The sequence below is a fragment of the Drosophila mauritiana genome, chromosome 2R (assembly GCF_004382145.1).
Source record: "Drosophila mauritiana strain mau12 chromosome 2R, ASM438214v1, whole genome shotgun sequence".
Taxonomy (NCBI): Eukaryota; Metazoa; Arthropoda; class Insecta; order Diptera; family Drosophilidae; genus Drosophila; species Drosophila mauritiana.
In genome coordinates this window covers 10,884,879-10,901,709 of record NC_046668.1, presented here as the reverse complement: position 1 = coordinate 10,901,709, position 16,831 = coordinate 10,884,879, and the positions used below count along the sequence as shown (strand labels likewise).

Sequence of the window (16,831 nt, the reverse complement as noted above, 5' to 3'; positions counted from 1 at the left end):
CAAAATAAAAACGCGCATTCTTTGTGATTGTTTAAAATGCCTTTTTATTTAGTTTTCTCTTTCTTGTAATTTTATTCAGTAGTTATGTATAAGTTCTATAAATGTCGGATTTTCTCTATATCGTGCTCTATGCCGTTACGATTATATGGTATAACTTTTTTGTATGAATGCATAATATAAATGGATAATATATAAATTGTGTTTAGTTTTTCGTTTTAGTGTTCAACATTGGGCTTATCTTTCATGTGACTCAAATAGTTGTTGGCTTTATCGTATCTCAAAGTGTATATTGTATATATAATGTAGAGCATTTAGAATTTGATTTTAGGTTCTCAACAAGTTGCTAGTTATTAAGTACATAATATGTCAATGTCTATATCGTATTTGTATTACGCATTACGTGATTTGATTTTCCATTTGTTAAGTTTCTTGGTAATAAATATCCGCTGACGCGGGCGCTTAAAAAATCTAAAAGCCAATGACGAAATCGCGGAAACCTAAAATTAAAACACCATACCTCTTATTGCCCTTTAGCAGTACGATCGTAAAAGTTTCAACGAGATTCAATGGTTTTGCGACTTCGAAGAGCAGTGCAACTGCAAGTCTTTTTTATCAGCTATATTCATATCTTTTGCTTCAGTAAAATAATCATATAGATGCATATATCTGTTTACATATATCTGTGTTTTCCGTGTAGATAGCAATCCTCAAAGTATAAATTATAATGATTAAGGTAGTGTAGGCTACGGCTCAGTAAAATAATCAATAAATAAATTGCTCTAAGTCAACGTATGAGTTAAGGTAAGGTAGAAAGCTAAGCGAGAATTCGTCTTCATCCATCCAGCTGCCTCTGGAGATTTCCAGTCCTGCGGTTTCCACTGGTAGCCAGTTCCTAGTTCTTCTGCGAATTAAGACTCCATTGAGCAAACTGCTCCTGCCATTGGCTATTCGCATTTGCCTGTGGAAACATAGAACTCTGTATTAAAATAAGTCATCGAGGCCACATGTATTCTCATTAATCGTACTCAAGATAAGTCTTTGGCATGCAAGCAATTGGAAAGTGGCAATCACTACACTAGCTACAGGATATATAGATATATATTCGAATTATGTTTCGGATATCGAGTGCATGTACAGAGAGAAATAGATAAATAAGGATAGACAACGGCAAAGAACAACATCTAGATCAACAGTGAGCAGGATTTCATGGTGAAATCCTTTACCTTTTCATTCCACTCTTGGTTATACGATTGAGATTCGTCGAAATCTGAAATTGATCAAGTTTGCGGTGAGCATATGTATTATCGGTATCAAGGCTCAAATCAAAATCAGACAATTTATTCGAATCCTTTGAGTCAAGCAGCCAACGTGAATCAAATCTAGAGACTAACTAGGATGAGCTGACTGAGATTGATTGATATAGAGAAAGAGACGGTTGAGAGTGCAGCAATGATGATGAGCTATGTAGTAGAACTATAGAAATAACTATAGATAGAGCCCCGACTGGAAACTACCTGAGGTGGAGTGGAAATTCGTGAGTCGAGCGAGCTAGGATGGTCTATACTGTTAAGGCAGCAGTAGATTTTGCATATTTTACCTGATCGCAGAGTATATAACCTACGACGAACACTTTATATATTCAGACTATACTTCATGATATAAGCGTGCATGATCAACTGCAGTTCATCGATTGTCTCACCGATCTCGTGCAGCGCCGGGAAACCGGCATGCTCATCGTCGATGAACAGTTCCGGGTGGTTGCGATAGCCCAGGATGCGGTTCACCTGGGACAGCTCCTCGCCCTGCCCGAAAGTGTAATCAAAGTGGTCCTCCTCGTGAACGCCGCTACTAGGGTACACGGTGTATGGAGCTGCAGCTCCCTCGCACTCGAGGTCCTCGTCGGTGCGGAACACCTCCTCGTACTCCCCGCACTCGCAATCGTTGCACTCGCACTGACTCGAGTCCTCGGACTCGCCACCCTCGATGTGTCGGAATTCTTAATCGGATTTTGTTGGGCGATTTTGGTTTTTGTTTGTTTCGATTTGGTTTGGTTTGGTTTATTGGATGGGCAGGGTCCCCCGATTTAACATACAGAAGAAATGAGCGAAAATTATAAAGGGCAACTAACCAAACTGGGAGGAGCTCAATATTTGCAGCATTTTTTCTTATGCCGTCTATTGGGGTAATAATCTAAAATCAAATGGTTTGAAAAAAAAACGAAGAAAACAATACGGAAAATTGGTCGGTTTAGAGAAGTGGGAACCAGCAGGAGTTGGAGGAGCGTTTCAGTTCGGATCGATGCAGCCCGGGACAACTTACCCAGTGGCATGATGAAGCGAGCCTGCGGCAGGGAGCTCGCCGGCTGGGGACCCAGCTGCTGTGCCCTTCCCCGTCCTGGAAAATGGCCAGACCCAAAGACACAATACGCACACCGAAAAAGAACACGGATAAGCACAAAGTGAAAACATTCCATTTGGAGCTGGGATTGTGTTTGGCTTGGTGGCTCTAGAAGCGGTGCTACTACGAAATCTACGTGCTGGTGCAGTGCAGACCACCATTCACGAGCAACTCTTGGAAAACAGGAGCAGGAACAGGAGCAGCAGATGCAGATGCAATTGCAGTTGCAGTTTTGGAAGCGTAAGCGATTGGTTAGATGGGATCGAATCCAACGATTTACCTGCGTTCAGGTCGCTGACCATGTGCGAAATGGCCGACGTTAGATGATCGGCAGCCTCATTGAGCTCCGCGTCGGGATTCAGATGCGGATTCGGATTCTGATTCTGATTCGGAATCGGATTGAGGCTGGGAATGGCACTGACATTGGCAGTGGCAGTGGTGGTGCGCATTGGCGGTGGCGCTGCGAAGGCGAAGCGATCAAGAAACGAGTGTGTTTTTGGGCGTGAGAGCGTGTGTTTCGGGTGGGTTGGACAGGTGATATCCGTTTGGGTTATTGGTTTTTGGGTGTGTGTTTTGCCAGTGGAGGTGTTACCGCGTTGTTGAGCGGAATATACGATTAATATCTGTCTGAACCCAGGCCTAAACTTTCGCGTTAACCAATTTCACACAGGGGATTTCAGAATTTGAACATGAACGAACCTAACCGAAGAGTAACCCAGGGGTCAGTACCTCCAATCTCTACTCACTTGCACTTCCGTTGGCGGCGAAGGCGCTGCGCATATCGCTGCTAATCTGGTTGAGCTGCTCCAGTTGGCTCTGGCTAAATGGCCCGTGGCCATGAGCCTGCTGCTGCTGTTGCTGTTGGAGGAGTTGCTGCTGGCTGGCTCTGACTCCTCCGGCCATCGGATGTTGCTGCATCTGCTGGGCGTGCAGGGCACTCATGGGGGAGGTGCCCAGGATACCAGCTCCGCCGGGCATTGGTGGGGATTTACCGGAACGAGGACTCGAGTTGGGCGTGGAGCGAGGCGATGCTGTCTGCTGGTTCTTTAGCATTCGCATCAGTCCCTCCAGTTGCTCCATTAGCTGTCGTCGCGAATCCTGCAGGGCACCCAGGTGGCCCTCTAGTTCTCCTTTCCGCTGCCGTAGAGCACGCAGTTCATTGATTAGCGCCGGATTCTCTGGCGCCATCTGCTCCGTCTCCTGCTGACGCCTCAGGCGCGCTATCTCCCGCATTATCTCCTTGTTCTTTGACTCCAGTTGGGCAATTAGCTCGCGTTGGGCTCGCGAGTTATCTGTGCCAATTGGTGTGGCATTGTCGGGCAAGTTGGATGGCTGTATGGATTGCATAGCAATTAAAGAAGGACTTAAAAGCTTTTTGGTATTGCTCACTCACCGCTCGGTTTTCCTGGGCCAATCTGGCGGCATAGCGGGCAATCAGGCGGTGCTCCTCGTCGTTGGCAGATGCGGCGGCCACGCGAGACATGGTTGTGCCGGCCGTGCCGCTGGCGCTGTCCAGACTGCGACCTGTGGCCCGCGAGTCGAGCGTGCTGGAGCGATCGAAAAGGCCGTGCTGGCCCGGGAGACCCGGATGCGGGCCGTGGTGGCCATGTACGAGGCCCGAGGGGTCCGAGAAGCCGTTGTGCGAGGGCAGCGGCGAGGGCGGCACGATGTGCGACAGGTTGAGCGTCTTCTCCGGCTGGTCGGGGAAGCGGGGGAGCACCTGCACCGTCTTCTCGGGCACACAGCGGAAGCTCTTGCGCAGCGAGTGACCGATCTGTTTGCTAGGCGACTTGTAGCTCGAGTACTCCTTGACCTCGTGATCGTTCTGGTGATTCAGCGATGTCTTGCCGTGCCAGAAGCACTCCTGACACAACTGGTAGGCGTGACACCGCTGACAGCGATAACGAAACCCGGTGAAGTTTTCCTTGTGGCAAACAGAGCAGACAGTCGGATGCACAATGGTCTCCACGGTGGCCAGCCGGTGCACCAGCGGCAGCCAGACGAGGCAGGACGGCCCCGGCTCGGACATCAGCGTGGCCATAAAGTCGTTCACCGTCACCTTATTCTCGGCCGGGAAGATCTCCTCCTCGAGCCCCTCCTTGTAGTGGAATGTGGGCGACTCGTACACGGCCGCCGGCAGGGCCAGCACTTCGCGCAGGAACTCGCCCAGCTTCCAGGCCACCAGCTGTCCAGCGCCATCCGAGATCTGAGAGAATATATCTGCCCAGGGAAAAAGGCCAAATCTAGTTTATTTGTTAACCAAATGATGTGTGCATTACTCACATCTTAGTTTGTCCACCAGCTTGCCAGAGCACATAGTGGCCAGGGCCACTTTGATGGAGAAAACGCGTATCTTGCCCGAGTTATCACTAAAGATGAGGAAAATAGTTCAATGGCTTTTCATATTTTGGAGTATATAAGAAGCACGCACCTTGTGTACGCGGCCAGCAGCCAGTTGAGCAGTAGACCCGCCTTCGAGTCCACGGGCACCTGCTGAGCGGTGGGCAGGCGCTTGTTGAGGTTATGGTAGAGGGAGGAGACCAGGGTTTCCAGCCTGGCCACGCTCACTTCGCTCTGCGGCTCCAGGGTGTTCAGGCCATTCTCGCGAAAGGCTTCGATCACATTCCATATGTCCACCAAGTGCAGATTTGTGGACTTCTGTATGTAGCGCAGCTTGGAGGCGGTGCGGTAGGAGGCAAAACGAATGGAGTCGAAGGTCTGCAGGCGCAGGTCCTGCAGTATGGCCACGCGCGGCTCCAGCTCCATTCCTCGCCTGGAATTTAATTAAAGCATATGCATTATGATCAGGATAATCGTAAATAGTTATGGTTTTGCAGTAGCTTCTAAGTGTGTCGCTGGTGGGGTAGGAGGATTAGGAGCAGCTCTGCCCCAGCAGAGGGATTCGCTGTCTGCTTAGGGAATCTATTCATTCCCCAATTCAGCCCCCTTTTTACATATTCCATTGTGTTTGGCGTCTGGCTTCGACAGGCCGGTTGCCGATGCACTGGAAAATTTAATTATAATCTTGACCAAATGTCATGATATTAGAAAGATTTTTCTATCCATCATACAAGCAGTTAAATAAATTTCTAAGTATTCCAACTTGTATCTTAATATTTAAAATAAATTGGTGCTAAAAAATCAACAGTAGAAATTTCCTTTAGATAGGCCTATGTTTTTCAATCATCTTTTATAAACCATAAGCTCATAAACTTATGATTCATGTTCTTGGAAACTCCATCCTGATTTTCGAATTTTCGCCAGTGTGATGCCATTGTCTGGTGGCTGCTGGAGTGGGTGCATCCCTGCTGGCGGCAATCGCCGGAAGAGGAAGTGAGCAATTCAGGGTGTCAGACGGGGAATCCCCCGCCGCTGATTCCGCAGCTAGTTAGTGAAACAAAAGCGAATTTAATAATCCGCCTACGCGCTGAAAGTTTTTGCTATCGCCTAAACCGCTTTGCCAGTCCAATTAATCGGGAGGAATGCCTAGCAGCTTCCCCTTCCGCGGGAGCATCCTCATCATATCCTTGATGCATAACTCCACGCCAGCAGGGTGACGACAACTTCAGAAGTTGCTGTCACATCACGCTTCTCGTACCCAAGTTTTCGCAATTGATTTTCCATCTTTCACGAGAGCGGGAGCGAAAAAATGTCCTTGGAAAAAGGCGAGCAGACATCTCTGAGTCATCGTACGAAAATAATCAGAGAAGTTCTCTGTGCGGATCTGGTTTCCATTTCTGGCTCACAATGCCAGCCAGCATACATACATATATGTATGTCCCATCCTGTCCTGCCATGTCCTTTCATCACCCAGAGCTGGCCAATTTAAACAAGCATTCTCATTTAAATGCCGCTTCCTTTTGCCCGCTGCCCTCTGTCAACTAAATGATAGTGTTATTACAAGACGGGGAAAGACGCCCAAACTGAAATTCAATTTCAAACTGCAAACTGCGAATGGAACTGGAGCTGAGATGATGAAGTAGCTGACGGGAATGGGCTGTACTGGGAGAAAATCATACTTCATTTCTATACAATCACAAAAACAGCTTGAATAAAATATATTTAGGAAAGTCTTATGTTCAAATCATTAGTTAAGTTAAGGAGCCCAAGAATATTGTATTCTAGCGAATGATAGGAATTACATGCCATAAAGGCATATGCTAGCACACTTTCAGATACTATCTTTCAGTGTCTTGCAAATCCCTTTGGAATTTAAAGTCTAAAGACGTAAGTGAGGATGGTAGTTCGGATGTTTGGAGATTGAGGATGATGAGTCACAAGGCACCGGCGTTCCTCGGGTTTCCACCACTTGGTCGCACGTAAATAGAGCAACAACAGCCATTAGGACATATATGACATACGTATATAAATATGCAACCACACCCACACTCATGCAATCGTCCTGGCACTAGCACACTCACAAATTCTTGGGGCACGGGGCGAATGCTCTGCAAACATTTGCGCTCGAAAGTATGCAACAAGACCTGGCTGAATAATTTCAGCTTGGCCAGGAGAAGTGGTGGTTGGATGGTGTCCGGGGGTGCAGGATCGGCACGGGGTACCATGGCTGTGGATGGGAATTCCGCATTGCCAGCGGCTGCTGCAGTTTTGATGCTGCCACTTGCCCCGAGCGTTGACTTCCTGCTGCTCCTCATCGCATGAGCATCTGCCAAGTGGCCACCCCCCGATTATAAACACACGGAAAGAAATTATAGTCTCTCAAAAAACTATGCCATGTTATATTCTAAATGTGCCAATGAAATTGTCCATTACTAGCGTTTTAGTCTGAAATTTATCTTTTGGCTTCAAGAGTTTGAGTACGCACAAAACTTTTGAAAATGCAGAAACGTTCTAAATGTTATTTTGAGTGAACAAAAAGGGGGTTAAGCAGGTTAAGGGGGGCGTGTACAGCCCTATTCGTGTCATTCAGATATCTCCGCACTAAGAATTCTCTTTTCGCCCGTGTCGACAGCATATTAAATTCCATTGCAAGTGTCCCCAGCGCCCCAAAACGCCTCCTAGTTCTTTGGGGATTTGCCCAATTGCAACCGCAATTGCTGGCAGCTTTTGCTGTGGTCAGCCAGCAGCTCAATGCCTTGCTGCACATATTTGCATTGTCGTCTATTGTTTATTATTTTCCTGCCATTTGTTTAGAAGCTCCTCTTTAAATAACCAGCCAGCTAGGCAAACTTTTCTAATCGGATCGGCTGCCTGTGACACTTTCAGCGCAAACTTTCCACGGAACTTTAAGTTGAAATCATTAAACTCGTTTTGTATGCCAGAAGTTTGCACCTCATTACCGGCAAACTGCATTTGCGATTGAATTCAGGCTTAAGTTCGAACTCAAATGGGAAATGGGCCGAATTGAAGGATGCAGCAGAGGAAGCAGAAATTCAGATAAAATCTTTTTCAAATACAAAAGTATCTACCATCATTTCAGTAGGAAGAAGTCTGAATGGAAAGCATTGCTTGGCAGTTAGATTATCTGTCTGGACATACGTCCAGGACTTTCGATACAGCTAATTAAATGGAAAAGCAATGTTGATATAAAGAAAGAATATATGCATTTAATTAGCATATCAGCAAAAGTGGATAATGTTTCCCCATGCAGCGAAAACTTTAAATCAACCGGCTAAATAGCCAGCCATCCCGACCATTCATCACCTGGCCGGGTGACCCCAGGTGAACCCAAAAGGAACTCCGGGGACAGCTAAGTCAGCCGGAGCGCACGTTGATGCTCAATTTACTAACTAAGCTGAAAGGAAAAAAATGTGAAAAAGCAACAGGGAGCATGGACGAGGAGCAGAGCGGAGAAACCGCATGGATGAAATATGAATGGCAACAAGGACGAGGATAGCGTGTCCAGGACCTGCATCAAAGTTTTCCCCCCCTTCTTCCAACTGCCACGTTTCTCCTTTGCTGTGCGCTTTTCCCGCAAAGCAGCAAATTAAACAAGTTTCCAGCTGCAGGTCCTCCGTGTCCTGGGAGTCCTCGCCCAATCCCGTGAGGTCCCGTGAGTCCTGGGTGCTGCTGTTTTATGCCATTTGCGTGCCAGGGAAATCAAAGCCAAACAACTGGCTCCAGCGATGATAACTGGGCACATAATTTGCAATTCCACAGCGAGGCGATGGCGATGGCGGGGCGGAGACCCGGATTTATTCCGTGTTAATTCCGACTTTTCCGTTTTTGCAGCTACAACAGGACAGGAGATTGCATGTCTGCCCGAATTGATCAGCTCAAATCGCTGGTCGACGAGGCAATAACCTTTTGTCCACGTCCGAGCCTCGAAAAATGTATGGCCAAAGGCAGTGGGCAAAGGCAGCAGGTAAAAGGCAAAGTCTAGCTGCGAACAACCAGGTAAGTTAATTGAAAAATCGAGCCAACAGTGGATGTGCATATGCTCCATTTGGCATAATTGATGGGCCTCGCCTGCAAAGGAAGTCCCATAACTTGGATGTGCTCATTTGTGCACGGTGAGAAAGTTTGTGTCATCATTTTGGGGTTTAACTTCTAAGTTATAGTTATATAGCATAGAAGTTATAGTCTTTATGGGTTACAATTATATACTTATTACACATTCAAGCAATAAAAGCTAAAGGGAATACATGATGATAATCAATTCGCAGTGATTTGTTTTTCACCGTGCTTTCCAACCATCAAAGGCGCACGAAAATTAGTCCATGAGCACAACAAAAGCTGGTCACAAGCCAGAAGGAACACCCGCTCCCGATGGAAGGAAGTGGTGTCCCAGTTAGACGAGGCAACTGTCATCAGCCTCGTCAGAATGCGCAAGCGGAGTAATTATGTGTACAGCTCGCAATGGGAGCAAGCAGGAAGGGAATGGACTAGAAACGAATGGAGTGGAGTGGCAAGGATGTGGGGCGGTGGCAGGATCTGTGCCACTTACTACACAGAACTAAAACGGGCGACGGCAAGAGCGAAATGCACATTCCTCGGCAACACAAAGCGCCATTAGTTGTCGCCGCTCAAGGATTTCCAAGGGGATTGGAGCCACCAAGGCAGCCGAGGCAGTGGTATAAAGTGTATACCGAAGAGCTTAAGAAACGGAGCCATTCGCATCGTTTGAAGTTGGAGTGGCAGCTGACGCACTCTGAAGACTTTACTGTGGCCATAATCCCCAGATCCCGGGGCTTTACCTGTCCGCTCTTTGTTCGCCAGCCCAGCCAGCAGGTGGGCAGGTGGGCAGGTGGGCATTGCTGACAGCAATGCAGATGATGGGCCCCCAGCCGGATCGTGTTTTCCCACAGCCACCTGGCCAAGGTCATGGTGCAGATAAGACGCTCTTGAGTCACCTGGATGGCAAAGCCTTCTGCATTGTCTGGCTTGATTGCATTTAACTTAAAGTGTCAGCAGGATGTGCATCTAAAGGGATTATTTAGACGAGCATGCAACAATATGACAAGTTAATATTATATATCAAAATAAGCTATGACTAAATAATGAAACCAAAAGAAATGCGAACCACGCAGCTAAATGTTTAATCAATGTGTTGCATAATTCAGCCATCGCTAACTGCAAACAATCGAAGGCAAATGAAGTGCAGAAACCACACGATAAGCCGTAGGGTGAATTAAACATTCCGAGCTATCAACTGTATTATTCATTATCCGGAATAGTGACCCTTGGACTGACCCGCACCTGCAGCAATCCACGGATTAATGAGCACCAGCCACCCACGCTTAGAATTCAAATTCCTAGCGAAATATGCAAATAACCGAGCTGAGAAATTCGCAAATGATTGCAAGCTTTGGATACACAATCTATAAACTCGGGGTGTGACAACCGTTTCAACACCAGCGCCACCACCATGATCCATCGATGACAATCCCCAGTATAATTAGCACAGATGAGCAAACGATTCGCAGTAAATATTTTCCACTTTATCACCCGAGTCACGCCCTATTTTTGGCATCTGAACGTGCGCTTAGCGAAAAGCGGAAAAGCGTGTGAAAAACAAGCTACAAAACCTAAGGTCGGAATCGTAATGAAATCGAGCATTTGGCGCTATCGAGCTGCAAGCGTTCTAAATGCCCAGCTAATTGGCCAAGCGAGTCGAGAATCGGCAGCAGCAGCAGCAGCAGACAGAATGTCGCTCCAAGTGGGCCAAAGTGTTTTGCACAAGGCCACTAAAAAGTGGGCGCACTATGTGGGTGGTGTTGTTTGTCTTCTTTGTCGGTTGGATGTGGTAACCCAATGACCCAATGTGGGCCACCCACGCACTTGGAATCTCTTACGAAATAAAGGAGACAGTCGCACCGAGACACTGGGCAGGTTTTTTCCCATTTCACGATCCATTTGCACCGCTTTCCACTATCTCACAAGCGTTGATAACGATCTGCAAAGCAAACAGAGCGCAAACGATAAGATATATTCGGCTAAACCGAGCAAAACCTCTTCTGGCAGCTGGAGAATTGTGCAACTTGTTCTATTTCTATTTGCGCGCTGGGAAACTTTGGCCATGTCAACGACAAGAGTCAAGTCAATCAAGTGGAACTGCAATCGAATTGGGAGTGCGATTGGAAATCGAATCCCAGACAAAAAGAGGTTGCCACAAAAAGGGATGACAAAGAAGAAAGCCCCACAAATCAATGCAGACCAGGGCCCAAGTGGTCAACGACAGTCACCTCGCATATGGAAAATGGAAATCGTGGGCCAGTCTGCAAGTCTGCTGCCTTTCTGCGAGCTCTCCTCCTGCACTTTGCATAAATCTATAATGAGATTTGGAATGCAACTGTCACACAGAATGGCATTGCCACGACGACGACGACGACGACGACGACGACGCCGAGCGATCTGACCAATCAATGCAGCTTAGCCAGAGGCCACTGTGCTAATATAAGCACGTTTGAAGTGCTCAAATGCCATCTACTACAAATATTAAATACAAATTCCAAACTTAGTTACTTCGATTATTGCTCTCTAAACATAAATAAACACTATTGAAATACAAATGCTTTTTTCACATATATTGTAAATAAACAATATTTAGCTTATGCCCCCCATTCGCAAAGCGGAAGTCCGATGCCCAAATATTTATTGGCCACGATCGGTGTTTACAAACAAAACACGCGCCAGATGAAACAATGGCCATACGTATATTAACCCCCACCGCTGTCGATCGGATCAGTCGGCTCCATAGAATGCCATACTTATGGGCAGTCTAGTTGGCTTTTCGGCGTTTAATGGGAAATTACGAAGCAATTGTTGGAGGCGATTATCGAAATTGTACCGAATAGAGGAGCTCACTGGCCGCGCACAGTGAAGTCCAGAATGTGAGTAGTTGATACCGAATGCCTTCCAATTGATGGACCTCCGATATTAGCCAGAGATCATGTCCAGCTGCGGACAGTTCAATCCGTTCTACATTGGACCCTACCCGGAGCGTGCGTGCGGCGATTGTCCGTATGGCCAGTACTCGGGCTTCACCAGATGCGGATGGAGTGGCGGTAACGGGCCCTTTGGCACCACCTTCTGTGACTCCCGCTACGGCGGAGGAGGATGCCAAGGCTGTGGAGGAGGGAAAGGTGGTTGTGGAGGAAGAGGTGGTTGTGGAGGCAGAGGCAGAGGTGCTTGTGCGCCATCTTGTGGTCCTCGTGGCGGATCGTGGTCCTGTGGTCCCCGCCCGTGTTCGCCGTGCTATCAGTTTCCGTACGGAGCGGACAGCTGCATGATGTGCTCCAGTGGATTTGGCTGCTGTGGCCAATCCTGTCGCGCATCCTGCTACTCCTGCTGCTGAGTATGCACGTCTCGTGGACTCTGGACTTCACTGTGTGCGGTTAATTGGTTTCTTGAGCTTTTTTTTTGAGCAAAATTGATTGTAAAGCTGGAACAATTATGGTTAGCCCTTTGGGTTTATTATTATGGGCTGGGTCTTAAAATAACCAGATGCTTTACGCTCCAATCGCTAGCGAAAATCCCCTGTAATGGAATGCCCACACATGACTGGCTCTTGGTTATGGAGAACAAAGTTGTCGCCCGCGATATATATGTATGTACATCCCATACATCAAACGAGGCCACTGCGGGTGTGGAAATCCGGGCCAGAATCTGGTGGAAAGAGGAGTAAGGAGGAGAGGAGAGGAAAGGAGGTCGGCGCCGCTAAATGCGATTACAGCATAAACGATTAATTTTATTGCAGTTAGCCGAGCCGGGACGCTTGTTCCATAAACTAATTAAAGCCCAGTGGAAAGTGGACAGTGGATACAGTCGCCGCTGACTTCAAAGAAAGGGTTAATTGTGCGCCTCACGGAATGGCCCGCCCCCCTCTTATTCATTCCGCTCTCTTGGTTTTCCATTCTTCCTTTGTCTTTTCCGCAGACAACTGGGCAGTGTTCTTCGTTTTCTTTTTGTTCTCTAGGCCGAAATTACTCCGTGGCTGGATTTGGTGGGCAGCAAGTTCTCGTTCTGCTCCTCGACGCTTCTATGGCCATTGTTGTGGCGGCTGTCATGTTGTGGGTGGCCGCACTCAGCTCTCTGTTTTTTGTTTGTTTGTTTGTTTTCCATGCTGCGCTGCGTGTTTGTCGCTTTGCCCCTCTGTCCCCCTGCCATCTTTTTCGTGTCACGCCTCATTTAGCTTTTCACAACATTTCCACATTTCCACCCACCCGGTCGACACATCGCATCGCAGCGCACGTAGTGTCGGAAATATCTGGGGATCTGGAGCAGTGGTGCCTAGTCCTCTGCACTCTCGGCTCTTAGCACACATCAAAATTAACCGAAATAACCAGTGGGGTGTGTGTGTGGATGCGTGTGTGCGGCACTGTATCTGTGAACTAGATCGAGTTGCCTCGTCTTCAGATTGGAATGCCCCTCGTAATGAGCCACAATATGTTCGAGTTAATTGCATCGGATCGAAGTTGCCGCGGGGGAAATATCAACAGACAGTATTGCCAATTGCCAGAGTCACGGTAGGCTAGGCAATTTTCCATATACAACGAATATTCGATTGTAATGGATATAAATGGATATAATAATGAGTTAAAGAAAGGCACCCATATGCGCGAGCTTTTGAGCATAGCTAGTACTTAACAATTTCTTAGTCCGAAGCTAAATCAACTTGAATGATATCTTTTTCTGGAGTGATTCCTTTTATGCGTGGTATATCTATCAACCACTTGCACTACACTTCAACACCTCCTATCTCCGCTGATTTATGCACTTAATCGTAAAATTAAAAGATCGTCATAATGCCAATGAATCGTAAAAACAAGCCAATTAAAACCACTTAAATTAGGCAAATTGCAAGCGCACTTTGCCATATGCATGGCTTTGATTTACTACATGTGATAAAAGCAATGCGCTTAATGTTAGATCGTGGGATTATCTAGTGATTATTAGAGCTAGTAGCATTACTAGTAGCACTATTTATACATAGAAGATGGGCTCGAAAGTGAAACTCGCTGATATCGCAAGAGCATTCGATCTATTTCATTCGCCGACTTGTAGGTGGTTCGGAATGCCGATTGGCTTCGGGTTTGAGCTTCGTTTTGAACTTCGGCTTGGCGCACCTGCCCTGAGTGCTCGCCCTCTCACTCTCGCTCCCACTCCCGCACTCGCTGGCAGCCCCCTCCCTGGTGGCCTCTCCTTCGCACCTTCGCGCGCTTGTTGGTGGGCCGGGTGAGCAGCCGCCGTTTTTCAAATGCTAAAATTGGCGATTAGTCAAAATGATGTCACCGAGTTATTTTGATTGTTTTTTTTTCTTTCATTATTTCTATGTATTTATTTCGCTTGACTTTGGTATTTTGGCGACACGCTGACCATAAATTCCGTATTATTGTTTTCCGCGCTTTTCGATATCATCGATTGCCAAAGGTGGGCTAAGATATAAAATGCTCTAATCTAAACACCAAGTTGCAGTGTGTGCGTGTGACTTTTCATTCGCACCAAGCTCAATTATTCGCTGAGCTAATCATTTCACCGACTGCCATATGGTATGTGATCTAATCTCAATGAGCAAAAGGTCTATTAATTAAGGCACGCGGCTCAGATTGATATGGAATATTTCAACTATGCGAACTTGGATGTCAACCAGAAGCAATAGTTAAGGAAATTCATTAAAACGGCAAACATATCAGTTCCTTAAACGTATCTTGTATGAAGTATGATATTATATAGCAGTTATCAATATACCCGCTAAGCTTTTTAATATGATTTAATCAATTTCAAAATACCGTAAACGAAAGAACATGGGGCGTGGCGTGACCCACTAGACATTCCAACGGAATGCAAATAATTTAACTACGGTTTCCCACATCACAAAAACAACCAAATCCGAACTTTCCTCTTAGCTGCCCGCAAACATATTTAGTTGTAAACTAAATTCCAGGCGCAACCACAAACAGGCTTGGTCCAAATATGCGGAGGGGGGCGGGGGTGTATTTTGGGAGTGGGCGCAAGGGGGCAGACACTTTTTATGAATGAACACTGTGCGCTGCGTCGCCAACGCGTCACTCATCCGAGTTTTCCTATCGCGAAAATCTACTACGCATTTCAGTGGGGAAGTTAGGGGGGTTGGAAGGGCAATCTTAGCAACATTTTTTTGGTATTGTTTATGCCCGGGAATTCGGTAATAGAATCCGCACAGTATTTGTTGTTTACCTTTTGTAATTAGCAACCTTTTTAATACGTCACTTTTTGTTGGGCTGCGCGGAGTTGCTGCTTCTTCTTGCTGCTCTTTCTCCTCCTTCTCCTGTTTCTCCGCACTTATCGCGTTTTATTTTCACCTGCTGTTTACACACAATAAACGATGAACGGTAAACGGAGTTGCAAAACTCGCGTTAGCGAACGAGAGAGCGAGATGCAGCGCCAAGATAGAGAGCGAAGATGCTGCGCCCTTTTGGCCTTTGGTAAAAAATATGGTAACAGAAAAAATTCTTTTTTTTCGGGCTACGCTTATGGGCTCAAAACACATACACACCGACGGCAAAAACGCACACACACAAGCGCGCTCGCAGGAATTTTGAGCCTGGCTTTAAGCCGCAATGCTATGCTGAACTTTTTTCTGGCTTGCCAACGGTTAATACGACGCGCGATCCGCGATTAACTCCGTGCAAATATCTTATCAACGGATTTTGTTTACCCAAAAACCACTTCCAACATTGCGCCGCGACACTGCTTCGACACCCACAAGCCAGCAACAACAAAATCATTGCACAGTGTTACCAGACGGCGGAGGGGTCCCAATTGAATTGGTACTAAAAAATGTCACAAGTCCAACAAGCTTCTAGTTTGAAATTAAAGTCTTGGCGCACAGATCAGAAATTGGTACAGGCAATGAGCTGTTTGGATCTATAATGTTAATTTCGTCAAAAATTGCAAACTAGTTGATATTACGTGATATATAGAAAACTTTAGGTGATAGTAAAATCTGCTTCAACCAAGGTGGTAACGGTAACTGGTGTGATTCTTTGCTTAATATGAAGTTCATGTGCGGGGTGTGTCTTCGCTAAGTAAAACAAGATGTAAAAATAGCCTAAATTTACAAATTCTTTAAGTTTGATTATACTAATTAAATTTATTTTCAAGCCGAGAGCTGTTGAGCTAGCTGAAAACTAGATCTAGATGGCAGCAAAATCCATTTAAAGCATAAAACATAATTTCACAGCTCTACTTGTGTTTTAAACTGCATATAGTAAAGGCCTAAGTTCTACTCCGCCTTTTCATGTGCTATGGACTCCGAATCCGTCTTAGTCTGGCGTTCCTTGCGAGCTCGCTCCTTGAGCTGCGCTGTTTTTAGAGTCACCATCAGCTGCGTGGAGTTGTAGAGCCAAGTGCCCTGCAAATAAGTAAAGATAAATACACACTTCACGCAGTGAAAACACTATTACTTACGATCAAAAGCATACAGTTAAGCAAAATAGGTATTGAGAAAACTGTCGAGATAAACAGGCCGTTGCTATCGAAGTATTGTTGTCTGGAAAAGGAACTCCAATTGTGAGCAGCGAACTCATTGATGCTCTCCGTGAAGTAGACCGCCAGCACTGAGGAAGATAAAGCACATGCGAGAATCGAAACCATTTATCGCTAAATAAAGAATGCCACTAAGTCCACGTACACAGTATTAGGAAGAGGAAAACCTGGAAGTTGGAGTTGTTCCTGCTGAGCAGGGCAGTGGTGGTGGTTAGGATATGCGCCAAAATAAGGCCAATAAGCCAGGGATCCTTCCAATCGATCTGCAAAAATAGTGACAGTTTGCCGGATTCTTGATTCTTGATTCCATGTAGGCAAGTATCTCACGCTCAGCAGAAATGTCCAATAGCCATTGACCTCGTTGACCTCAATTTGCCCTGGGTGCATCGCGCCTATATTTGTGAATATAAATGTGATGCCTTTAAATGGTTTATTTTACGAAATATTCGAAAGCCGAGTCAAAACAAACATAAATAGCCATTCGCAGCGAACAGCTGTCTAATGG

General features: G+C 46.3%; 3 protein-coding genes across 11 annotated transcripts; 1 reads left to right on the top strand and 2 right to left on the bottom strand.

The window, feature by feature from the left end:
* Positions 1 to 47: 47 nt before the first annotated feature.
* Positions 48 to 15,568, bottom strand: LOC117136210 (dystrobrevin beta). Of its 7 annotated transcripts, none has more exons than XM_033296965.1 (11): positions 15,331 to 15,568; positions 15,016 to 15,258; positions 4,829 to 5,170; positions 4,681 to 4,766; positions 3,791 to 4,617; positions 3,144 to 3,729; positions 2,678 to 2,857; positions 2,320 to 2,394; positions 1,598 to 1,996; positions 1,224 to 1,267; positions 933 to 958 (listed from the first exon to the last, which is right to left on the bottom strand). In XM_033296965.1, the coding sequence occupies exons 3-9, from the start codon at positions 5,161 to 5,163 to the stop codon at positions 1,632 to 1,634; spliced, it is 2,454 nt and encodes an 817-aa protein (XP_033152856.1). In that variant the 5' UTR covers positions 5,164 to 5,170; positions 15,016 to 15,258; positions 15,331 to 15,568; the 3' UTR covers positions 933 to 958; positions 1,224 to 1,267; positions 1,598 to 1,631. The 7 variants fall into 7 exon arrangements, with proteins under 7 accessions (XP_033152859.1, XP_033152860.1, XP_033152861.1 ...); XM_033296966.1 differs by having other exon boundaries at positions 15,335 to 15,568; XM_033296967.1 differs by having other exon boundaries at positions 15,016 to 15,143; positions 15,497 to 15,513.
* On the top strand, positions 11,439 to 12,280 carry LOC117136211 (keratin-associated protein 5-5). 3 transcript variants are annotated; one of them, XM_033296974.1, is made up of 2 exons: positions 11,439 to 11,690; positions 11,745 to 12,280. In XM_033296974.1, exon 2 carries the CDS (start codon positions 11,750 to 11,752, stop codon positions 12,152 to 12,154), a length of 405 nt encoding a protein of 134 aa, XP_033152865.1. In that variant the 5' UTR covers positions 11,439 to 11,690; positions 11,745 to 11,749; the 3' UTR covers positions 12,155 to 12,280. The 3 variants fall into 3 exon arrangements, with proteins under 3 accessions (XP_033152865.1, XP_033152863.1, XP_033152866.1); XM_033296972.1 differs by having other exon boundaries at positions 11,468 to 11,690; positions 11,741 to 12,280; XM_033296975.1 differs by having other exon boundaries at positions 11,468 to 11,690; positions 11,758 to 12,174.
* A 426-nt stretch (positions 15,569 to 15,994) lies between the features above and the next one.
* On the bottom strand, positions 15,995 to 16,820 carry LOC117136416 (transmembrane protein 18). The gene is made up of 4 exons (XM_033297324.1): positions 16,654 to 16,820; positions 16,472 to 16,589; positions 16,249 to 16,397; positions 15,995 to 16,192 (listed from the first exon to the last, which is right to left on the bottom strand). The coding sequence occupies exons 1-4, from the start codon at positions 16,711 to 16,713 to the stop codon at positions 16,064 to 16,066; spliced, it is 456 nt and encodes a 151-aa protein (XP_033153215.1). The 5' UTR covers positions 16,714 to 16,820; the 3' UTR covers positions 15,995 to 16,063.
* Between the last annotated feature and the right edge of the window lie 11 nt (positions 16,821 to 16,831).

Excerpts from the sequence above, each read along its gene's own strand:
- LOC117136416 (XM_033297324.1), bottom strand. The coding sequence starts at position 16,713 with ATGCACCCAGGGCAAATTGAGGTCAACGAGGTCAATGGCTATTGGACA. Across the intron at positions 16,590-16,653 it reads ATTGGACATTTCTGCTGAGC|ATCGATTGGAAGGATCCCTG; the intron begins GTGAGATACTTG and ends CTATTTTTGCAG. Across the intron at positions 16,193-16,248 it reads TTAACTGTATGCTTTTGATC|GGCACTTGGCTCTACAACTC; the intron begins GTAAGTAATAGT and ends ACTTATTTGCAG.
- LOC117136210 (XM_033296965.1), bottom strand. The coding sequence starts at position 5,163 with ATGGAGCTGGAGCCGCGCGTGGCCATACTGCAGGACCTGCGCCTGCAG. Across the intron at positions 3,730-3,790 it reads TGGCCCAGGAAAACCGAGCG|CCATCCAACTTGCCCGACAA; the intron begins GTGAGTGAGCAA and ends CAATCCATACAG. Across the intron at positions 2,858-3,143 it reads CGCCGCCAACGGAAGTGCAA|CGCCACCGCCAATGCGCACC; the intron begins GTGAGTAGAGAT and ends TCGCCTTCGCAG.
- LOC117136211 (XM_033296974.1), top strand. The coding sequence starts at position 11,750 with ATGTCCAGCTGCGGACAGTTCAATCCGTTCTACATTGGACCCTACCCG.